Source organism: Nomascus leucogenys, chromosome X (assembly GCF_006542625.1).
Source record: "Nomascus leucogenys isolate Asia chromosome X, Asia_NLE_v1, whole genome shotgun sequence".
Lineage (NCBI taxonomy): Eukaryota > Metazoa > Chordata > Mammalia > Primates > Hylobatidae > Nomascus > Nomascus leucogenys.
In genome coordinates, this window is record NC_044406.1 from 88,184,113 (window position 1) to 88,209,076 (window position 24,964).

A 24,964-nucleotide genomic window follows, 5' to 3' on the forward strand; every position below is an offset into this window, starting at 1 on the left:
AAGGAAATGCTGCCACTCAGGGAGTATATCAATGAAGGGAAAGACTCTCACAAGACAGGCACTGAGGCAGGAGTCACTAGCACACAGTGTATAAGTGAAATCTAAATATAAAAAAGCAAGCACTTAGGATACATCCCTTGCACACACCTCCTCTTTTATAACCAGTAGAGTGAAGTTGGTTGCTGAAGTCATAGAACCAATAGTCTATTTTCCACAGATGGCTGATGATAGCAGAACAAGCCTTGACTAAATCCCCCACCCTTTTCTTGAGTAGCTCATTGTTATGAGCCACGGACCCACCATCACCAGGTCACATGTTCTATACTCTTTCCCAAAACAGTGACAAAATATGCTGAGCCATCCACATTTCCTCAGTTACATTGAGAGGCAGGAGATACAACAATTAAGCAGTCTCTGGAGCCAGAGCAACCTGAGCTCAAACCATGCCTTAGCTTGCTTGTTGTGGGACCTAGGCAAAGTTACTGAAACTTCTTTAGATATGTTTATCAATAAAATCGTATAATTGACTGGCTCCAAGATTTCTTGACCGCTTGATGTATTTGCCCTGCATAATTCCTAAGACTGTGATTATAATGGATTTTACTCTCATGATTAGGTTTTCACATAGCACAGTTGACTTTAATACAGGAAGATTATCTGGGTAGGCCTTGCCAAAACACAAGAGCCATTTAAAAGCAGAGTTCTCCCTAGCTGGTCAAAAGAGAGAATCTCTGGTCAGAGATTCACAGCATAAGAAGGTTTCAATGTGCCATCACTGGCTCTGAGATGTGGAAACCCACATGTAAGGACCAAAAAGAAGCCCCTAGGAGCTAAGAGCTACAGCCCTCCAGCCAACAGCCAGCAAAGAAACAAGGATCTCGGTCCTACAACCACAGCCAACCAAATTCTGCCAACAAGAAAAATGAACTTGGAAGCTGATTCTTCTCCCAGAGTCGAGATAAGAGTCCAACACCTTGATTTCAGCCTTGTGAGATTCTAAGCAAAGAACCCACTCATGTCCACCCAAACTTCTGACCTACAGAACTGTGAGCTAATAAATGAGTGTTGTCAGCCACTAAGTTTGTGGAAATTTGTTACACAACAATAGAAAACTAATACAATGAGGACACAGCAAGTGCTTAATAAATGTTAGCTTTTATTATTACTAACTCATTGGGATCAGCTACACAGTTGTAAGAAGGCTAAAGTACAAATTATTTATGCAAGGCTGGCAGTGCAACATAGCCTTCAGATCCAGGGTCCATTTGGTCTAATATGGCTGATATTAAGTGTTTCTCAAGGGGAGAGACATTATTGGCATTCAATGGGGGGAGGGGTTCATTGTGTAGAACTGCCTTGGACATGGCAGTCCATTTATCATCTCTGGCTTCTCTTCCCCTAGTAGTAGTCATTGCAACAACTCAAAATGCCACTGTACATTTCCAAAAATGCTCCTCCACAAGGGTTGAGAACTTTGAGAACTACTTTAAAGGAAATTTCATAAGAAAGCATGCGTGTCTTAAATGCTGCCATAAAGCTACCTCAATAACTACAATGCTACTCAAATTACCTGACCCTAAGAATCGCCAGTGGTACTTGTTTAAATATAACGATTCCCAAGTTCTTTCCCTGGAGTCCCATTCCATAGGGCTGGGGTGGAGCCCCAGTAATCTATACTCTTACTTAAAGACCCCAGGTGAATCTTTTGTTTATGTAAGTTTGCCAAACACTGAGTTAGAAATATACTCAGCCGTACATGCATTTAGCAAAAGTTCACCACAACGGAACAATGACACACACCAAAACTCTTTGAAACTGTGCCTTCTACAGAGCTGTAAATCTCGTTTTGGACCATTCCATTACACAAGGTGTCCTCTTGGTCACACAGTGATTGCAAATGGGACTCCAGAGTCATGGAAATGGGAATACTCTTCTCAAACTTTCCATCTTTACCAGAATTACTTCTTAAAGTGATATGCTCCACGGTGTAAACTAGCACTTATCAATTTTTTCTAAATATTTATCATATTTCATATACTTTTATTTTGGAGATGGAGTTTTGCTCTTGTTGCCCAGGCTGGAGTGCAATGGCGGATCTCGGATCACCGCAACATCCATCCCCTGGGTTCAAGCGATTCTCTGGCCTCAGCCTCCTGAGCAGCTGGGATTACAGGCATGTGCCACCACGCCCGGCTAATTTTGTATTTTTAGTAGAAAAGGGGTTCTCCATGTTGGTCAGGCTGGTCTCGAACTCCCGACCTCACGTGATCCGCCCACCTCGGCCTCCCAAAGTGCTGGGATTACAGGCGTGAGCCACCGCGCCCGGCCCATATACTTTTAATACATGTGGAATTAATAAAAACGTCCATGCCTCCAATTCCGTGGCTACTTTACTGTCTTCCTTTTTCGGACAAGTCCCTCAAAGGTAGCGCTCTTGGCTCCTTCCTTTGCTTCTCCCCTAACCCTGTCCTCCTGAGGTGCCCTCTGGATTTCCTCCAACCCCGGCAGGGTCTGCCTTTCCGGGTTGATACAACGACCTGCCCTGCATGCCATATCCCAGGCGCGTGGGCACCAAACTGTGGAAAAACCGATGAATGACGTTTTCTGTTTCCGATACTCTGCCTGCCAGAATCCCCCGCCCCACCGCCCCCCCGCCCCCCCACGAAGCACATGGAACCCACGGACTACACGAGGACAGAGGTCTGCTCTCCCTTTACCTCTCCCATTTCTTCAACTATGCTTCTCTCGGCTGTCATGCCCTTTCCTCATCTCACTCCATATACGCAGAGGTTTAGCAAATAATATGCACGCTGCTGGGACGGGCCCAAGCATTTCCCTCCCTTGATAGGGCGGAACTAAAATGCAAGCGCCACAGCTGTCAGCAAAGGACTTCCCTGTTACCATGGTAAAGCCGCTGCGCCTTTATTATGGTTGAGGAGTACTTGCATCAACCTAAGAGAAAATTAATAAGAAGGAAGTCTGCAGGCTGAAACCCTTCAAATTAGCCTGGACTCGCCTGCATCTAGCTCGGAACAGAGTTAATCTCAGGGGTGGGAGTTTAGCCCTCCGGCGGACGCAACTCGCGCCTGCGGCTAACAGAATGTCGCCAGGGGAGGGGCTCTGCGTCCGTTCCGCCCAGGCACTTCCGGCTCACGCGCCGTACGGAAGCGTGCCCAGCGCTGGGCTTGTGCTCCGTACGGAAGTGTGCTTTGGCGCACCGGAAGCCGACTCAACAGAGCTATGGCGGGTTTGACTGTGAGAGACCCAGCGGTGGATCGTTCTCTACGTTCTGTGTTCGGTGAGAGGAATTCGTTGGAGTCAAGCCTCGGGGAGGGACTCCCCTCTGCACCTCCTATCTCATGAATCGCTACCGGAGCCGCTGACGGTTCGGACGCGCAGTTCTCCCTGCCTATCCTGTAGGGCGTCCAACCTGGTGGACTCATGAGCAAAGGGATGTTCCCATTCTGCCGAGATCTCGTAGGCTTTCCGCAATATCAGTGGGGAAGTTAGACTAGCGTTCAGCTTCTGTGCGTTTCTCCTTTCATGAGCTTCAGTTATTCTCTAGAGGAGAAGGCGCACGGCAACAGCTCCTCACTGTCCCGTACTACTTCTCATCCTCTGCCCCAGAATACAGACTATATGCTGAGAGTATAGATCCTAGTGTCCACTTCCTGTCTTCTCCTAAGGACTTTCATCCTTTGCTTTTTATCTGTAACATTTTAGTTCATCAATAGTGGTAGCGGCCACCTGGTGTCCTGAGAGGGCTTGTAAGTGAATGAATGAATGAACTATTAAGACCTCCTCAGAGGAATTTTAAAAAGGATCGAAACGATTCTGAATTATCTTTTTGGCTGAAATAAGTTGTTTTTAAAAATACGTGTGATTATTTTAGAGTACCATTTGAAAGGGACATGACAAAGTAGTTCAGAATACTTTTTAAACATCCTTCACTACATTCATCGTCATTCTTCCTTAAATGTTGTATGTGTGGAAATACATATGAACCTGTTTTAAAAATTATATTAAATAACATTGATATTTTTTGTAGTCACTGATGAAACTTGCAGATCTTTAGGTAAATACCAGTGCCGAAGTATTTATTTGCAACAAAGTTAAGGAAAATCTAACACTTGTCAGATCAGTCTGAGAACTAACATTTGAGAGTACCTACACATTTTGTATTTAGTTTCAGTGGCATATTTCCTTTGTTAAGAGGTCTGAAGAAATACAATGGAATTGGGATTGGAGAACACTATTTTGAATCTTATATTTGATGATATAAGTAGATGCTCTATTGTTTACTTTCTCACTAAAGATCTATGTTATAAACTCAGAATTTTAATGTTACCTATTTTCTTCCTTAGTGGGGAACATTCCTTATGAAGCTACTGAAGAGCAGTTGAAGGACATCTTTTCTGAGGTTGGACCTGTTGTTAGTTTCAGGTGAGATCCCCTTTTACTTCATGGTGGGAGCTTAAAAATCACCACAGATTTGGCTCTTAGTAATAATGGCAGGTTTTCTTTACTGGTGACTTTTCACATACATTTTGTTCTTGTAACAGCTTTATTGAGATAATTGATATACTATACAATTCACATTTATTCTTACCTAAAATATGTTTTTTTCATTAAAAATGTTTTTTAGGCAGGGCACAGTGACTCACGCCTGTAATCCCAGCACTTTGGGAGGCCGAGGCAGGTGGATCACCTGGGGTCAGGAGTTTGAGACCAGCCTGACCAATGTGGTGAAACCTTGTCTCTACTAAAAATACAAAAATTAGCCGCCATGGTGGCGCATGCCTGTAGTCCCAACTACTCGGGAGGCTGAGACAGGAGAATTGCTTGAACCCGGGAGGCAGAGATAGCAGTGAGCCAGGATCATGCCACTGCACTCCAGCCTGGGCAACAGAGCAAGACTCCATCTCAGGAAAAAAAAAAAAAAGAAAAAGTTTTAAAAAATATTTCTGTGAGGCTGTCAGAGATATAAGGTTATTTATGTTACAGTGGGCCCAATTGAAGCATGGCAATGTTAGCAGGAACCCTGTATGTGTGTAACATTTGTTCCTGACACTTGGTTCTGCTCTCCAGATTGGTATACGATAGAGAGACAGGAAAGCCAAAGGGTTATGGCTTCTGTGAATACCAAGACCAAGAGACAGCACTTAGTGCCATGCGGAACCTGAATGGGCGCGAATTCAGTGGGAGAGCACTTCGAGTGGACAATGCTGCCAGTGAAAAGAACAAAGAAGAGCTGAAGAGTGAGTACAAATCCAACTTGGATGCAGTATGAGTTAGTAAAGATGTAACAATGAAGATTTTCCATTTCTGATATGTTTTAGAATATGCTGAAATGGTTAGCCACACAGCTTGTTTATTACTTGACTGACCTGATGTGCCTGAGTTAGGCAAGTATTGTATGTATCTTTTTAAAAATTTTTTATAAATTTTTTTTCAAGTAATTGTCTGAAATTTCTATACCCTTGCTCTGGATGGAGCAGGGCAAGGCCTCAAACCGTTTCAAAACTGTTCTGGCAAGCACTGTAGGAATGCATAGGGTCACTGCAGACCTAAGCATGCTGGAGGCTTGCTAGTAAGTGTATATCTTTAAGAAACAGAGAAAGTTGACATTAGAAATTCTTCAGTTGCTCCAGCCTGGGTGACAGAGCAAGACTCTGTCTCAAAAAAAAAGAAGAAATTTTCCATTGCTATGGAGTTATTTCCAGTTAAAGATGAATTCAAATTCATCAAGCCATTAGTAGTACTAACTATGGCATTAGTCATTTCCTGTCACTGTTTTCAGGAATTTTTGAAATTAGTGTATTTTTCTCTTTTAACCTTTTGTTTCTGAAATGACTTGTCAAAAGAAGTCAATGTGCCTAGTTCTCTAACTTAGGTTAACATTATCCTTCCATGTGATCATGATCCCCAGCTTTCCTCTGAGAACAGAGAATACACTCTCATTTTCCTCCACAGAAACAAGAGGCTTTCACATCATTTATTTCTCAGCTCTGGAGAATCTAAAATTATCAGCTGGTTCTTACAGCAGCCCTGAAAAGTAGATATTTGAAATGATTTAGCTTTTTGTTTTGCCTCCCTAACTTTCTTGTACTTTCTTCTTGATTAGGCCTTGGCACTGGTGCCCCTGTCATTGAGTCACCTTATGGAGAGACCATCAGTCCTGAGGATGCCCCTGAGTCCATTAGCAAAGCAGTTGCCAGCCTTCCACCAGAGCAGATGTTTGAGCTGATGAAACAAATGAAGGTGGGAGGAGGCATTAGGTTATGAATAAAGCAAATCACATCAGGTTTTCAAGGAGTTACTTGAATTAGTTCCCTGAGCTCAAATAGAAATTGTCTGTGGACCACCATTTCTTGCACCTTCAATATTCTGTATGTACACAGTATATTTTACATTTTGTACGAAGAGCTTTCTATTTTTGTACACAAACACAGCTATCCAAACAATCCAGCTGGAGTTTTGTGGCCTATAGATGTCAGATGTAGATATTAAAATTTGGCTTTTTTCCTAAATGATAGTATCACAGTATTTGAAATGCCTCTTTCTTCTCTTGCCTGCCATGACCAAGGTTTTTTTTGTGCCATGCAAAAACTAATGATAAAGAGCCTCTTGAATATTACATTTCTCAGAGGGGAATGGCTCTAAATCACTATCAGTTTCTAAGTCATAAGTATTAAACCTGAATCTGCTTGTCTTCTCAGCTCTGTGTCCAGAATAGTCCCCAGGAGGCACGGAACATGTTGCTTCAGAACCCTCAACTGGCTTATGCTTTGCTGCAAGCACAGGTAGTGATGAGAATTGTGGATCCGGAAATTGCCCTGGTGAGTGATTCTGGTTCTTTTATGGAAATGGTCGGGTAAACCTTGAGTGGGATAGGAACTACCTGATTGCTTTGTTAAACAGACAGCTCATAGGTTTGTCTTTTCACTTTTTAGAAAATTCTGCATCGCCAGACAAATATCCCAACGCTGATTGCAGGCAACCCTCAGCCAGTCCATGGTGCTGGGCCTGGCTCAGGATCCAATGTGTCAATGAACCAGCAGAATCCTCAGGCCCCTCAGGCTCAGTCTTTGGTAGGGCTTTATCCCTTAACGTTTTTTTGTATCTGTCTTAGAATGTCATTTTCTTTTTAGGAGAATATATTGAAAGAAGAATGGTCAGGAACCAGAGATGATAATTTCAATTTCCAGGCATAAAAGCAATTTCCAGGTTGCAGAGCACATGACATCTGAATGAATATAGATTCGATTCCAAGTTTGTAAAACAAAGAGATCCTTCCTGTATGCCCTTTTCTTATAAGCTAACTTTGTGTGTATGTGCATGCCTGGCACTGTGGTTGGCACTTCGTTATTCCATATGCATTATCTCATTTAATCCTCAAAGCAATTGTATGAGGTTGGCACTCTTATTATCTCCATTCTTACTGATGAAAAAAGTAAAGCTTGCTTTCAAAGCATGATGCAAAACCCTAAAGCCATAAAAAATTGATATATTTGAAAACTAAAAAATTTCTATATAAAGAAAAAAAAAGTATCAAAGACATGACAAATTGAGAAAAAGTATTTACCACACATGTGATGGACAACAGACTAATAAAGAGCCCATAGTCATGCACAAGAATGTTTATTGCCTTAGAGTGAAAAATTGGAAATGTCCTAAATGTACATCAGTGGAAGAATGGAGAAAATGTGTGGTACATTCATCCAGTGAAATACTGTACAACAGTTAAATAAACTACAGGTATCAACATGAATAACTTTGAAAAACATAATTCCATACAGCAGTTAAGATGAACTAGGATACATAATGTCAACACAAATAACTCCAAAACAGTAGCATACGGACATGAAACTAAGTGAATATGGATGCATTCCCGAAATGTAGGATATATGTTTCTGCATAAATCCCCAAAATATGTGGAGTGAGTTGCAAAATAATATATTGAGTATGTAATGATTCATATAAAATTAAAACATTAAGAAGACGTCTTAGTGGTTATCTAAGGAGAAGAGAGCACAGGATGCAATTGATGAAGACCATACAGGCCATTGGTTTATTTTATTTACTTATTTATTTCCTAAGCTGGGTGGCTATTTTATTTTCTATATGATTTGTATATCTGTAATTTTTCATAATAAATTTTAAAAGGCCTCCTATAAATTAGTAAGAAAATTTCCAACAACCCAGTAGAAAAATGGGAAATAGACATCGATATTTCACAGAAGTAGAAATGTAAATATATAAAAATGTATTCAACCTCAAAATAAGATAATATAGTAAATTATCATTTATATATGTAATGTTATAAGATAATGTAAATAGAAACTACAATAAGCTACCATTTTTCATCTCTCAGGTTGGCAGAGGTACAGGGCAGGGGCCAGCAAACATTTTTCTGTAAATGATCAGACAGTAAATATTTTTGGCTTTGCAAGTCACAGGATCTGCCACAGCTACTCTGCCATGGTAGTATGAAATCAGCCATAGGCAATATGTGAACAAGTGTGTGTGGTTGTGTTCCATTAAAAGTTTGTTTATAAAACCAGGCAGTGAGCCCAATTTGGCTCATGGGTCATAGTTTGCCAACCCCTGCTCTAAATAAATAAATACATTTTCAGAGATAGAAAAAAAAAACTAAGGCCCAGAGAGGTTAGCTTGTCCAAAAACTGACACAATTATAAGTGGCAGATCTAGTTCTGAACCTGGTTTTATCTGACCTCACAGCCAGTTTTCTCTTAACTACTTTCCTATACAGCTCTTCCTTTTCTTTTGTAGAGTTTTGTGTTCCTTAAACGTGTATGTAATTTTTTTTATATAACTTGGCTTTTATTCTTTATTTATTGAACTGTTTCTAATTCAAGGGACTAGTCAGTTTTTTGGGGAATGCACAGAGGAAAAGATGACATTCTCTTTTTCTCAACGAGTTTTAATGTAGCATTAAAAAAAAAATTTCACATTTCCCCAAAACCAGATTTATATCTAAGGACAGGAGTGAGAAAAGATTGGTTAAATTAAAAAAAAAATTAATTTTAAAAACGTGGACTACCAGCAGTTGTTTTTTTTAGAAGAGTCCCAGTCTCCTTTTATGTTTTTTGGGTTTAGGGCTTTTTTTTTTTCCTTTTCTTTTTTTTTTTTTTTTTTTTACTCTTATTGCCAGCCCCAATCATGCAGTTAACAATAGGTGCTATGTGCTGCCTTGCCACACAGATAAGACTTGTCAATCTCTACATTGAGAATATGTTCCATCTTAACCGTGTTCCATATAACCAGGCTCATGCCGTGTATTGCAACTTGCTTCTGTGGAGTTTAAAGTGTGTGACAAATCTAATGCTGCATAAGACATGCCATACAAAAAGGATGTTTAGTAGTATATTTGGGGCTGTTCATTTGAAGAGGACTTTTAAGGTCATAGACTTAGTATATTGAGTAGCCACAGAGGCATGTACATACTCTGTTTTTTTTTTCTTGGTCAGGGTGGAATGCATGTCAATGGCGCACCTCCTCTGATGCAAGCTTCTATGCAGGGTGGAGTTCCAGCACCAGGGCAAATACCAGCTGCTGTCACAGGACCTGGCCCTGGTTCCTTAGCTCCTGGAGGTAAGTTTCATTTAGTCTTCACCATTTCAGTACTTGCTAAAGTTTTGTCATAGCCACTGTTGCAGTGCAGCCAAATATGATAATGGGATCCTTAGGTAAAATTAATACACAGCTAGAAAGTATATATCTTAGGTGGAGGAAATAGTAGATTTCTTACGTTAAATCCTATATGTCTAATTATAAGAACAGGGAAAGGGACAGTAAAGTGAAAGAGCATAGTAAAACTTCCAAGTTAACAAGGGGGAAAATGGAATGAGTGGAAACGAAATCAAGCCAGCAAAAATAGAGAAAAGGAAAAAAGGAAGAGACAGTGTAAAATAAGTAATAATAAATGTAGAGTAAGATGGAAGGAATAAAAACTAATGTAGTTGTTACTCTGCTAAATATGAATGAACTGTTAGATTAGGTTCAAAAGCTCATGAAGAAAACACAAAAAATACAAGGTCACATTTGTTATATAATATTAAACTGACGTAAAATTGTATTTTAACAAACATAATCAGCACAAACAACAAAAGGGAAAAAGAGAAATTTAAAAGCTATATACATTTATTGAAAGTGTATAGATCGGCAATTAATGAGTATTGCTCATATACTTGTAACTGTTCCTTATTCAAAAACTGTAACTAAGAAGATTGAGTGAAATAATGATTCCCCATATGAAACATCTGTATGAACACATGATGTATTACCAATATTTAAAGTTTTTTTATGTAACAAACTTGCTTTTTGTTAATTTATCTAATCTAGGGTAGGTTGAGTACAACACTACTCATGGAGAATGATTTAATTCTAAATTGTTCTATTCTGTAGAGAATCCAGTCTGCAGAGCTAAGTTGATGAGGAATGGAAGAAGAGATTTTTTAAAGAAATTTCTGCAAACTCAGGAATTTTTTGTATCTACTTTAGGATTGTTGTGTATCTACTTTATCCTAATAGAGTTATACTTGTATTTAAATTATCTTCCATGACAGGAGGTCCATGGGTAAGTGACATTGTTTTCCTGTATTATAGAAGAGCTTCCTGCCAAGAGTTTGGTAACCAATGAGATGAATTATTCTTATTGAAGTCACTATTCTGTCACTGAAACATAAAGTACAAGTTGTAAATATACTAACAAACCCCATCTTCTCTCTCATTGCATTGTTGAATATCTTCCTTTGTAGGTTTCTGCTTGTGGATCAGAATGAGGAAATTTGTAAACTCAGCCACTGTTCTAATTTTTCTTTTCTGCTGTTCTAATTGGTGTTTTTTTTTGTCTGCCCTTTATCTTCTAGGAGGAATGCAGGCTCAGGTTGGAATGCCAGGAAGTGGACCAGTGTCCATGGAACGGGGACAAGGTAAATAAATATTAATGTCTGACTAATGTTAATTGGTCTTGGAAGTGTTCCACATCCACAGTATCTAATATGGCAGCCACTAACCACCCATGGCTATTTCAATATTAAGTTAATTAAAATTAAGTAAAATTTAAAACTCAGTTCCTCAGTCACAATAGCCACATTCCAAGTGCTCAGTGGCCATAGGTGACTAGTGGATACCACACAGGACATTGCAGATATGGAACATTTCTATCATCATAAAAATCTATTGGACAGTGCTGGTCTAGGCTTTCCACCTGGTGATTCAGAGTCCAGCTGTACAAGAATTGATAATGAAGCAAGTGGATCGTTTGTTTCCTGATTCCTAGTCTAATAATTCCACTGACATGTTCTCTCTCCCTGTATGGATATCTGTTGACTGAGTAAGGAATTTTAATAATGAGCATGTAAATATGTGGCTGGGTATGTAGAAGACTAGATTTAAACCCCAGAGAAAACTGGGAGGGGATCATAGGTCTGTAAAGCCTACTTAATGAACGTCTGTTGTGCCGTGGCTGTACTGCTATATACAACAGTAGCTGCCACCCCAAAATCTCCACATTATTTCGTCATGTTACTGGAGTTTGAAGGACAAGAAAGTGCAGTGGTTCAGTTGGAAACAATGCTAGGAGGAGAGATGGTAAGAAAAGAGAAGGAACTGAGTGCATACTATATGCCAGCCACTTTAATGTTCATAAATAATCTTGTGAGTTAGGTGGCAGCACCTCAGTTTTACAGGCAAAGAGTTGGAAGCTCAGAATAAGTTACTTTCTCAAGGGGACAAGGTAAGTAAATATTAATGTATGAGTAATGTGGACTGGATTTTGTGCTCTTATTCTCTCTTCCAACTAGTAAGTGGCAGAGCTAAGATTCAGAAGTCTTTGATTCCAGAATCTGTCCTTTTTCTGTCACTCCACACTGCCTCTGTTAACTTCCAAGTATATTCTTCAGTGTCTTCTACTCTTATTCCTTGGGAATAAGATGATGGGAAAGACTGTTTTGGACAAGCATAGAGAAGCTTAAGGTTTTTTCTTTTGTAGCATATGGCTTATAAGTGGAACCCATTTAAAAAGCAAAATATTGGCCAGGCACAGTGGCTCATGCCTGTAATCCCAGCACTTTGGGCGGCTAAGGTGGGTGGATTGCTTGAGCTCAGAAGTTTGAAACTAGCCTAGACAACATGGCAAAACCCCGTCTCTATAAAAAATACAAAAACTAGTTGGGCAATAGTGATGTGCACTTGTGGTCCCAGCTACTTGGGAGGCCGAAGTGGAAGGATCACTTGAGCCCAACAGGTTGAGGCTGCAGTGAGCTATAATCGGGCACCACTGCACTCCAGCCTGGGCAACAGAGCAAGACCCTGTCTCAAAAGAAAAAATACACACACACACACACACACACACACACACGTATACACACATACATACATAAACATATTAATATACAAGCCTGTGGTTTTTACACTGGGGTTGGTTGCTGAAGTGACAGAATTAACTTTTTCTTGTTAGATGTCTGACAGCAGGATGAACTCCCTGGCCAAATACCTCATATTTTCTCTAAGCATCCCATGCTTTTGTGCTATTGTACGCCCCCCTATCCCCACCGCACCACTGTCAATAGATCATATATGTTCCCCAGAGTATTTCTGCAGTAATGAGAAGGTATTAGAGTTTCAGTCATACTTCTACCTGTCATGGGACCAGCACTCAATCCATCGGGTTTTAGCTGTTTAACGCATACTTGCACAAGACATCTTCCTGTTATAGTTATCTTCACCTTTTTGTCAGAAATTGGCAAAGGGAAATGACTCACGTTTTGAGGGTATTTCCAGGATGTCTTCATGCAGAGACAGTGAGATTAGCTTTCTTTTATAGTTTCCTTCAGTACCCAGCAGAGGAAGCAAGAGTCTTTTCGTGTGTGCCTAGTTTGTCTTTTCCTGAAATCCATGCTGCTTTTGTACATTTGTAATGCTGAAAGGAGATGGAGATGTTTGAGAAGATACTTCTTGCTTCCCTGCCATGTTTGTTTAGTGTTGGTACCCATGTCATCTCGTTAGTCTTTGTTTGCTGTTGTCATGATGTTTATTATCAAAGACTTGCTGTGGCAGAGTATTTCTTGTGGAGTGATATTCTCTTTCATCATGTAAAGTTCATTCACTGCATTTCCCCATCTGATACGTTTGACAGCAGAAATTTTTGTGCTTTAAAATGTGACAAAAATAGAATTGCCATACTTCAGTTATGGCCGCTTAAGAATGAATCTTGCCTTCCAGATTCAGTGCAGTTTCTTTTATGTTTTGCTTCTGAAACTACATTTATGTTCTTTGCATAACTAGAAGATTCAAAACTACCCTTTTTATGTATTTTTTTTTCCTAATGATTCATAAGGAGACCTAAGGGAAAACTAGTAGCAGAGGTGAAAATCGAAAATGTCAGGTTATTCCCACCTAGATCAAACCAGTGCCCCCATGGGATTCCCTTTCAAAAGCTATCTGGTCAAAATGAAACTGTTTCAGAGACCCAAAGGAGCTAGTGTAGTTTAGGGAGATTTTGTAGCCTGGAGCAAGCCGATGAACTCTTGGCTTTTTAACTTATATGTGTAAATCTCAATCTCCATGTGTGTGTGTTTCTGCGTGTGTATGCAAGCTATTTTAAGTGTCTGCTCTTTCTCCTTTTGAACTTACTGCTTACCTAGGAACCCTACAGCACTCGCCCGTGGGACCCGCCGGGCCTGCATCAATTGAGCGAGTTCAAGGTACCCATTGTATCTGTGGGTTTCCTTTTGCTTGTGGTGTTCAGGGTGGGACGTTGAGAGGAAAAGAGCTGCTTGGCAGTCATCCTCGCGTTCAGAACCCAAAAGGGTAGTGTTTTTGGGTTTTTGTTTTTGAATTTTTTCCTGTTGAGGCCACAAGCCTAAGATTGACCTCTTCACACAGGGCAGAGAACATGGATGATATGGGCATCTGTCCGAGGCTGTACTCCCTCCCTACTGGTGTCAGGAGGCTTGGATGGAATAGCAGTCTGTAAGGAGACAGCGGGTTCTTGCAGAGCCATGGCAGTGTTCACATATGCCAAGACTCTACTTCTCTTTTGTGACTCTGGTCCTTGAACTAAGATTGATTAGAAGGAAAACCAGGAGCATAAGTTTCTCCAGGTCGCAGTGCTAGTCCTTGGCAGGTTGCTCCCCAGTTTGCTCTTTATATAATTCCATCCATACCTCTGACATGGCACAGATTCTGCCTACACCCTGCTTCTGTTCTTGAGCTGCAAGAGGATTCTGCTGTGGTGAGGTTTCACCCACTCTAAGGTGTCTGAATTATGTTGTCAGTGGTATATAGAGTCATTTCTTGTTTGCTTATGTGTCTTTCACAGCAGTAACTCCCCGTTTGTTTCCCTGTCAGTGCCGATGCAAGACCCCAGAGCAGCTATGCAGCGGGGATCCTTGCCTGCCAATGTCCCAACCCCTCGAGGCTTGTTAGGAGATGCTCCGAATGATCCACGGGGAGGCACTTTACTTTCTGTAACTGGAGAGGTAGAGCCTAGGTAAGCATTAACATAGAAGGAAACAGTTGAATAAATAAGAATTGTCCCTTCTTCCCTGAGAACAAAATCTTTCTGTACCAGTTGTACCTGTTTGCCTACTTCAAAAGATAGATCAATATTTATGGCCACTGTCAAAGGATAAGCACTTCTCCTAAGGCAGAACTATGTACTTGAGTATGTCATTTTGAGCTACTGTATTTTTAGAAATTGGAAATTTTAGTATACATACTTGAACAGGGAAATTTATAGTAGTGGAAATATTAATAATAGCAATAATAGGCCGGGTGCAGTGGCTCACACCTGTAATCCCAGTACTTTGGGAGGCCAAGGCGGGTGGATCACTTGAGGTCAGGAGTTTGAGACCTGCCTGGCCTACATGGCAAAATCCCGTCTCTACTAAAAATGGAAAAATTAGCCGGGCGTGGTGGCGGGTGCCTATAATTACAGCTACTTGGAAGGCTGAGGCCGGAGAATCTCTTGAACCCAGGAGGTGGAGGTTGCAGTGAGCTGAGGTCATGCCACTGCACTCCAGCCTGGGCAACAAGAGTGAAACTCCATTTCAAAAGTAAATAAATAAATAAAATAATAATAGCAATAATAATAATTGACATTAATGGAGATCATACCTCTGACTCTGCTCTGAGTACTTTACTTGGATCATCTTATTAAATCCACAAGATCCTGTGAGATGGATACCGTTATTAGTCCCATTTTACACATGAAACTGATGTGTGGAAAAGTTAAGTAATGTGTCCAATATCACACAGCTAATAAGTGATAGAGCCTAGATTTGAACCCATACAGCCTGAATCCAGAGCTCATGTTCTTATGCATTGTTCTGCAAACTCATACATACAATGAATATTCATTGATTCCTCCCTAATTATGAACCAAATACAAAATTCTAGAATACGTGGATTTATATCTCTGTAGCTTTTCTTCCATCTATTTGGTGTTATTTTCTTGTTAGTATTCATAGACTGTTTACATCAGCTCTTTGTTGGATGTTTACTTACTGATCTGGTTGGTACTTTGTTGTTTTTTTGTTCTATTTTAAAATATAACATTTTTCTCCATCTCCAGAGGTTACTTGGGACCACCTCATCAGGGTCCACCCATGCACCATGTCCCTGGCCATGAGAGCCGAGGACCACCCCCACATGAACTGAGGGGAGGGCCATTACCCGAGCCCAGACCTCTAATGGCAGAACCAAGAGGACCCATGCTAGATCAGAGGGGTCCACCCTTGGATGGCAGAGGTAAGGGGAGATCACATTGCAAATGCCATAATGAACTCAGCTGTCTTAGGCTCTAATCTGGGATAAAGAATGCTGGAACAGTAGGTTTGCAAGCATCTTTAAGGTTTATCTACAAATCTGAGAAACTGGGGAGGAGACAATAGTCTCATATGTTAATAGCTAAGGGGGCAAATGTGACTAGAAGAGATTTCTATCTTTCTTGGATTGTTCATCATTCTTGCAGTACATGCAAGTAGCTACATAATGGTTTTCTTACAATTTTCTTTATAGGTGGGAGGGATCCCCGAGGAATAGATGCACGAGGGATGGAGGCGCGAGCCATGGAGGCAAGAGGGTTAGATGCCAGAGGATTGGAGGCCCGTGCGATGGAGGCCCGTGCGATGGAAGCTCGTGCAATGGAGGCCCGAGCGATGGAGGCCCGTGCGATGGAAGTCCGAGGGATGGAGGCCAGAGGCATGGATACCAGAGGCCCAGTGCCTGGCCCCAGAGGACCTATACCTAGTGGAATGCAGGGTCCCAGTCCAATTAACATGGGGGCGGTTGTCCCCCAGGGATCCAGACAGGTATGTGTAACACTGACTTCTGGCATCCAAGTGAAATCTTGATCTATTCAGGAATTGATTATTGAGCCTAATTATTACTGCCTTCTGACTTGGGCTGTTTCTTAGCTTATTAGAAAGGGAAGACTCGGATCTCCCTGTAGCTTCTCTATCCCTTAGGGTGGTGATTTTCTGGCTATCAGGATTGTAGTTCAAAAAAAAAAACAACCTTATCCCACAATAAGTAGCTATTCATTTGGAGCAGAGCCCCTGAAAATTTAGGGGTTAGAAAGTAGTCTTCATTGGGGTACAAACCACCATCATGTACACGGTTTTTTCCAAAATATACTTGCCCGGATCTCATTCCAGGTATAACTCAGAATCTCTTATCAGTAGGATCTGAGCATGGATAGTTTGAAAAACTTCCCCCAAATGATTCTAATGTGAACCCTGACTGGGAACCCTGGGTTAGAGTATATGAAGAGCTGTTAGTGGCCATTTAGATAATCTTAGGTTTACAGAGACCTGTGTTAATTTATTGTCATCACATAGCCTAAGTGAACAGTGGAATGTGAAAGGCAGTTTATTAATAATCACCTTAAAAGGTCTGGAACCGAAGTCTTATCTCCTCTCTTTTATTTGGGTCTCTCTGCCTGTGTGTACATGCTCCCTCTTCATCTCCACTTGGTTGTGGAGAGGTGGTATGTGTGTTTCTTCCTGAGTTTTTATATGCTGGCACCTTCATTTCCTTCTAACCGCTCCACCTTCCTTTTCCCCCCTTCCTCTGTGTACTTCTCTCTTCTATTTTTTTATATGTCTTCCTCCCCATGTCTGTGTGTATGAGAGAGAGAAAGATAATGGCAGAGCTGGAATGGAACACATCAATCGTCTAATTCCCTCAGTTTATCGGTTTGGAAATTAAGGCCCAAGAATTCAGGTGACTTGACCAAATTCACATGACTAAAAAGTGGAAGAGCAAGGAACAGAAGCCACTACTTTTTCCACTTTACTACTCTGTCCTGTTATCTGCACATTTGTGTGTGTGTATATGTGTGGATATGTGTCTACCCCCTCCTCTGTAATATGAAATACAAATAGAGGGTTTTTTTGCTATGTGTAGAATAAAACTGTTCTCTATTGTGTTTGAAGTGTTTGTGGGCCTTGATTTTTATTGTACTCTCTATGGTCAGTAGCCTAGTAACAGAAATGGTTTTTATGCATTCATTCTGTCACTCAGCAAATATTTATTGAGTACCTACTGTGTACCAAACATAGATCTAGGTACGGGGAATACTGCAGTGTGAACAGAACAAAGCCCCTTCCCCCATGGGCTTACATTCTGGTTGGGAAGACAGATAACAAACAAATAACTACATAATGCACTTATGTAATTTTACTGATAGTTCTGTGGTGCAAGACATTGCAAGTAAGGGTTGGAAGAACATTTCTGGATAATATTTTGCTCCTTTCTCTCTGCTGGTACTTGAACTTATTACCCTAATACTAGGTTTATATCATTTTCATTAGTAGATTCTATAAAGCCAATTAGATCTGAGGCAAGAGAAAATACAAATTTTATCTTCAAACCTTTAAAAAAATTTTAAATTAATATATTAACTTATAAATATATATATTCGTTCATCTATAAAAGATGTATGTATTAAGAACTTCAAGCCAGGCATGGTGGCATGCACCTGTAGTGCCAGCACTCTGGAGGCTGAGGCAGGAAGACCATTTAAGCCTAGGAGCTTGAGGCTGTGGTGCATTCTGATCGCACCTGTGACTAGCCACTGCACTCCAGCCTGGGCAGCATATTAGACTCCCATCTTTAAAAAAAAAAAAAAAAAAAAGCCAGGATAGAATCCTGTAGTCCCAGCTACTCTGGGCTAAGGCAGGAGGATCAGTGGAGCCCAGGAGTTGGAGGCCAGCCTACATAACATAGTGAGACCACATCTTAAATTAAAAGGAACCTTCCTCTCCTATGCCTGTCTCCCCTGTGGCCCCCTAGGTCCTGTAGATAATCACTTTTATTAGATTTTTCATGTTACTTTCTGGAAAATATGAATATATATTCTTATTTTTCCCCTTTCACTGTTCTGTACCTTTTTTTAAAACTTAACATGTCCTTAATTCATACTTTTAAATTAGATTTTAAAATTAACTCTAGTCCACTTAGTTAGAAACTTGTGGGCAAAAGGCTTATTATTACTAGGGTGATTATATAATTTATCATCTAAAGGAGAACATGAAAGAAAGTGCTGTTACTTTACTTGGAGGCAAAAACATAAACTGGGACTATCTTAGGGAAACCAAGATGTATGGTCACTCTTGCTAGTACTTATCTGCCTAGAACAAGCACACCTAGAAACTTAAAATGGCCGTTATTGAGTGGTTAGATCACAATTACAGTACCTCAGATTAAAGCTTCAAAAAGATTATACTCAATTCTGAATTGTGCTGCTATAAACTCATGTAACCAAACACCACCTGTTCCCCAATAACCTACGGAAATAAAAAATTTAAAAAAAAAAGATTATACTCATAGGTGTTTCAGACCCATAATAGCTCGTTAATGTTCAGACTGGTCTCTGGAAACTTGTCTCTGGTTTCAGTATTGATAATGAACAGAACAGTGATAATATTCTAGCAGTCTGTACAAATCTGTACTAATGTTTCATCTATCCATTGTCTTTGGGAAATGAGTTAATGCATGTAAGTGAATGTTCCAGATAATAGAACTATTCTACCAAGTTTTTTTAACTTTTTAAATAAAAAATTATAAGATGTATTTGATATTTCCTTTCTTGAACAGGATACAAAAAAATAGTTCAATCAGTTTTGACTACTCAAGATCATCATTAAATAGATTCATTATTGTCTATACCATAATACAAAACATAGTTATCTCCTGTTTGGTTTCTGGTCTCCTTCACTGTCAGGCTGTCACCTGGCTCTTCATATTGCTGAAGTGGTATCTGCTCCTAACAGTTGTTTATCCGTATTTCTTTTATGTTTTGCTGCTTCTAATCTGCTGGGTAAGCAGGTAACAAGTTTGTTAACAATATGTGTTTATTAAGAGAGTACCTAAGCCCTGGGTGAATGCCTGAGTGTGAACGTAATGCTTGTATAGGGACATTCTAACAGTTACCTTTGGTACTCAAGAGGTCTTTTCCTTGGGTTCTGGTAGTCTTGCAAAGGGTTGAACTCACTGAAGATCTTAAATACCAGTAAGTATGATATCACTGTACTTGGTTCTTTCACTCAAGTCAGTCATATTTTTTGATCTACATTTAGCAGAAAGCATCTGCCATATGTTCTCTATGGAAAGCTATAAACAGCAAATGTTGGGCTAATAGCAGTCTTTTTCCTGGAGGCCTTCCCATTGCCTTTCTGCTTCTCTAACATTATGAACATCTCTGCCTCACTTGTGGGATAGGGCCCTTTGGGACAAACTACCTGTGTCTGATTGAACTAGGGTAGGGGGTGGCCCTGTGAATGTAACTTCCCCAGTGGACCAGCATACATTTTCTCTAGACTCTGTTGGCTTTCATTTGTGTTTCCAGTGAGCACTAGTTTCCAGGGTGCTCTCAGTTTACACGGTGCTTATTTGGCTGAATTTTGATTGATTCAGTGGTATCCATTTGTGCTGTGTGGTATTTGTTGATGATGCTGGAGCTGTTGTAAGCAAGTATGTCGAACTTGCTAGTTGATCTCTGGCTAAACCCTGCCTTCTGCTATTGCTGACAGTAGAAAATGATCTTCAGAGTCATTGATTTGCTTTTTTTACTCATATCTGTATAGAGATCGTAATTTGTCTGGCCGGGCACAGTGGCTTACGCCTGTAATCCCAGCACTTTGGGAGGCCGAGGCGGGTGGATCACGAGGTCAGGAGATCTAGACCACATTGAAACTATGTCTCTACTAAAAATACAAAAAAAATTAGCCGGGCGCGGTGGCGGGCGCCTGTAGTCCCAGCTACTCTGGAGGCTGAGGCAGGAGAATGGCGTGAACCCGGGAGGCAGAGCTTGCAGTGAGCCGAGATTGCACCACTGCACTCCAGCCTGGGCGACAGAGCGAGACTCCGTCTCAAAAAAAAAAAAAAAAAAAAAAAAAAAAAGATCATAATTTGTCACATTATTACTGAATTCAGGTTACCTATACATTAAAAATGCCAAAAATCTCTCTTTTTCTCTTTGTACACATAGGTCCCAGTCATGCAGGGAACAGGAATGCAAGGAGCGAATATACAGGGTGGAAGCCAACCTGGCGGCTTTAGTCCTGGGCAGAACCAAGTCACTCCACAGGATCATGAGAAGGTAAGCAACACTGTCTGACTACCTCCTTATGCACAATTCTAGCCTTTTTGATTCCTCTTTTCACAGTTACCATGTGACGATCCTGGGTCTTCAAAGTCCCTTTGGAGGTGATGTTTATTCTAACTTAGAACTCTTTTATGATATTGTTACCTGAAAATTTGTGAGTCTGGTCCTGAAGTTCTTAATGGATGTGAAGTTCTTAAGTGGATGTAAATGGCAGCTTATTTTAATATTTCACACTCATCTACCAATAGCAGGTTTTTCTTGTTCAGGCCAGATTGATCTGAAAATCCACACCCTTTTTCCTTCCCTTTCTACTTTATCCCTAAAAACAACAGTAGATTCCCCATGATTATATCTTTCTGCTTTTATATTTGACCATTTTGGGGAGCTTATGTCTGATGGAAAGGCTAAAATTTGTGAAAAAGAGAGACTTTCAAAACAGGATTAAAACCTGAAGGATTTCCAGGGCTCACAGATATCATCTTAGTCTCCAGGAACTTTGAGTTCGTGAAGTTGTCTGTTTTGAATCGTCTAATCTTAGGTATTTTAATTTATACTTGTTCTTTTCATTGTACCTTTTCTCACCAGTTTTTTTTATTTTTTATTTTTTTTGGAGGGGGGCTGTTGGTTTTTTTCTGTGTGAAATGTTCTTCCTTTTTCCATTTTGCTTCATATCCCACTACAGTAGCTTTTTGGACAGAAGCTGGTGGTGGGTTTTTTGTTTTGTTTTGTATTTTTTAGCTGCCATCATTAAAACTCACCACCTTTTTTTTCCTCTGTACAGGCTGCTTTGATTATGCAGGTTCTACAACTGACTGCAGACCAGATTGCCATGTTGCCTCCTGAGCAAAGGCAGAGTATCCTGATTTTAAAGGAACAAATACAGAAATCCACTGGAGCACCTTGATAGGTGAGCAGACTTAATTCCATCTGAGTAGGACTAGCTCCTTGTCTGTTCTGGGTATATACTTTTAACCTTAACCAACAAGATTTTTCTCTCAGCGGCCCTCAATCCACTCAGCTAGTCTCTTCTTTACCCTTCAGTAGGTCAGCTCCTGTAGGGATAGAGTAAAGCTATACAATATTTGTTCAGTTGTTGAATTGCTTATAATCTTTCCTAATGACAAAAGTAGTGTATGGTCAGTTTAATAAAAGTAATCATATACAGAAATGTAGAAAGTGAAAGGTAAAAAGCCCTGTTTCCTCAATCTCATTCCCCAGACAAAACCTCCAAATATAGTTTGGTGTATATCCTTCTACAATCAGTTGTATTATTTTATTCCAAACTGTCTTGTCAAAATGGAAAAAATACAAAGCATTTCAATAAAATGTGTAAATATTTTGTTTCCTGTATTTATTTTATAGTGAATATTTTGATGTTGAACTATTGCAGCACATAATTTAAGGTAGTAAATGTCCATCATCACCATCAGTTTCTATATATTTTGGAGATCGCTGTACCCTGCTACCCTTATTTTTCTTGCTCATCATTTAGGCAGAAAGAATCCAGGGGCCAAGCACAGTGGCTTAGCCCTGTAATCTCAGCTTTGGCAGGCTGAGGTGGAAGGATTACTTGAGACCAGGAGTTCAAGACCAGCCTAAGCAACATAGTGAGACCTATCTTTACAAAAATTTTTTAAAAAATTAGCCAGGCATGGTGAGATGTGCCTATAGTTCCAGCTACTTGTGAGGCTGAGGTGGGAGGACTGCTTGAGTCCAGGAGGTCAAGGCTGCAGTGAGCCATGATTATGCCACTGCACTCTAGCCTGGGTCACAGAGTGAGACCCTGTGTCAAAAAAAAAAAAAAAAAAAAAAACAAAGGATCCAGGTAACCTGCTTCATAATGATGTGACAACTTGATTACACATACATGTATCAGTGTTTCTTTTTTAAAAAAATTTCCCCAGCATTTTGTATTTTATAAACAATTCTTTTTTCTAAAAACAGTTTAAAATTCACGTTGCCCCACTATCAGGTAGGACAGCACAATTTAAATTTCTACTTTTTACCCCATCCGTAATTCCTATTTTTATGTTATATAATAGTGAACTCATTTAACTGTTAATAATTACCACTCTTACAAAATATATCATTTTAATCCATACTTGTGATGTCTTTAAACATTTAAACTGCAACTATGCATCAGATATGTATTTAGACTTTAAATGAATTAATGAGAAGCTATCATAGATAGAAGGCTCGGTAGACTTTTGGTACCTTAACGTTTTATTCCACAAACCCCACATATTCTTTTTTTTTTAGTAAAAGTATAGACTACCTATTACATTCAGAGGAATAGATAAAAATTATTTCTTTTACTAATTTACTTAAGCCAGAGAAGGCATTCCCTACAATGTGAGAAAATTACTGCTTACTGTTTCTGGATAGTGGAGGTAGAAATGTTTCTGAAATTTCTTTCATTATATTTTTGCTTATAAGATGTTTAAGGCCTTGCATATTAACCACAAGGCAAAGTTTTTGTCTATTTTTTTACCTTTTATTTTTAAATAATCATAGACTCAAGGAAAGTTGGAAAAATAGTACAAGGAGTCTCATGTACCCTTCACCCAGTGTAGTACAAAACCAAGAAATTGACATTGGCACATTACTGTTAACTTGACTACAAACTCAGTTTTCACCATTTTAAAAAAACTGTCATAATTTGTGTATATGTACGTGTGGTTCTATGCAATTTTATGTGGGCAAGATTTTATTATGTGTCTACTGGTGTTTGTGCATACCATGGCTAAAGTGTTGGCTTTTCCTCCATCCTATACCTAGCTGGTTGTGATCCATCTCTGCCATCATGGACAGGCTTCTATACTTCTATACTATTGTCATTAGAGATGAATGGTTCTCAAACGGGCAGTTTTGCCCCGTAAGGGACATTGTCTCGAGACATTTTTGTCTTGAGACATTTTTGGTCATCACAACTTTAGGGAGTATGGCATGCTACTGGCATTCAGTGGATAGAGGCCAGAGATGCTGCCAAACATCCCATAATGCACAGGATGGTCCCCCTCACCCACTTCCCAATAGCAACTAGTACTCCAGCCCAAAATGTCAGTAGTGCTGAGGTTGAGAAACCCTGCTGCAAGGGCTGATTGCTTTGAGGAGTCAGGAGGCAGGAGACAGACACCTTGCAAATCTGTCCTGGTGATTTAATTGTTTGCCTGTCCTCCCTCCCCTAGCCTTTTTATTTTTTTTCATGAAGTTTTTCCCGAAGAGAGCTTTGTCTTCACTTCTAATGGCTTTATCCTAACTTCTTCTTACAGGTTTTCAAAAATACCTGGCAAGAAATCTGGAAATTCTATAATTTTGTTGAAATATTGAAAAAAAGATGACCTGCATCCTAACCCTTGAATGACTCAAATCAGTGCCAGGTGGAGGACTCACATCACCTTCTCTCAGAACAAAATCACTTCATTTTGTTGTCTTAGTTTGTATATTTTCTGTGACTTGAAATAAACTTTGAACACAATTTTAGTACACTGCAAATTGATACACATGACCTTTTTGCTTTTAAAAAGCTTAACACTAAGGGTGAAACCTTAGATGTGTTTTCTGCCCTTACTGCAGTATTGTACTTTAACATATTGCCATAGTTTTGTTTTTATTTTAAGTTAACCATTATTCTTCTTGATGATATTTGAGAATTTCTCAGAAGCAATGTTTTCTGGAACTTGGTTTTTGTTTAGTTTGCTTCCAGTAAGAATTATTATAAGGCTTTGCCCTCTGAAAATATTCTAGCACTTCTGAGTCTTCTGGGAGAAAATAGCACATGCTTAGAGCTATAAAATGGTCAGAAGGCTAACAGAGCAAAGAGCCTAGCACAGCCGTGTGTTTAGTTTAGAAAAATCCAAATATCAAAATGCATTTGTTTCAATAGCAGGTCTGAACATGTATAATTCAGAGTTAAGACAAAAATTGTTTCAGCACTGGTTTGAGTGTGTCAGCAACACAAGAGACTGTTGACATTTACTTGTGTGTTCTTAAACTTATCAGTCTAGGCAGTCAACTTTGAAAGTTTAAAAAGCCACTGATTTTTCACATGTTCAAGATGAAATAAAAACAGAAATCAAATGAACAAAATACATTTCATCCTATCTTCCAGGCAGTCCCTAACCTGCAGCCCTACCCTGTAACTACATTTATTCTGGGAACTTAAAACACAGAAAAACCTAAAACTTGTACATTCTTCTCATTTTAAGTGGACCAAATGTAGAGCACAGTCAGATTGCTCATTAGGTCTGCTCCTGCCTGCTTCCTTGCGGATAGGTATGAACATAATTAGTGCCATTAGCTCTAATCTATGAGTCTTATTGCCTA

The 24,964-nt window shown here is 39.8% G+C and overlaps 1 protein-coding gene and 1 non-coding gene across 3 annotated transcripts; one reads left to right on the forward strand and one right to left on the reverse strand.

The window, feature by feature from the left end:
• The first annotated feature begins 3,188 nt into the window (after positions 1 to 3,188).
• On the forward strand, positions 3,189 to 24,722 carry CSTF2 (cleavage stimulation factor subunit 2). Of its 2 annotated transcripts, XM_003276444.4 has the most exons (15): positions 3,193 to 3,298; positions 4,365 to 4,443; positions 5,089 to 5,258; positions 6,125 to 6,261; positions 6,720 to 6,839; positions 6,954 to 7,091; positions 9,492 to 9,615; positions 10,893 to 10,955; positions 13,671 to 13,730; positions 14,377 to 14,518; positions 15,602 to 15,777; positions 16,048 to 16,340; positions 20,522 to 20,632; positions 21,420 to 21,545; positions 23,911 to 24,722. In XM_003276444.4, the coding sequence occupies exons 1-14, from the start codon at positions 3,241 to 3,243 to the stop codon at positions 21,540 to 21,542; spliced, it is 1,794 nt and encodes a 597-aa protein (XP_003276492.1). In that variant the 5' UTR covers positions 3,193 to 3,240; the 3' UTR covers positions 21,543 to 21,545; positions 23,911 to 24,722. The 2 variants fall into 2 exon arrangements, with proteins under 2 accessions (XP_003276491.1, XP_003276492.1); XM_003276443.4 differs by lacking the exon at positions 13,671 to 13,730 and having other exon boundaries at positions 3,189 to 3,298; positions 23,911 to 24,133.
• Positions 5,458 to 5,590, reverse strand: LOC115833448. Its single transcript, XR_004028880.1, has one exon. It is a non-coding gene; the product is annotated as a small nucleolar RNA SNORA9 (small nucleolar RNA).
• Positions 24,723 to 24,964: the final 242 nt, after the last annotated feature.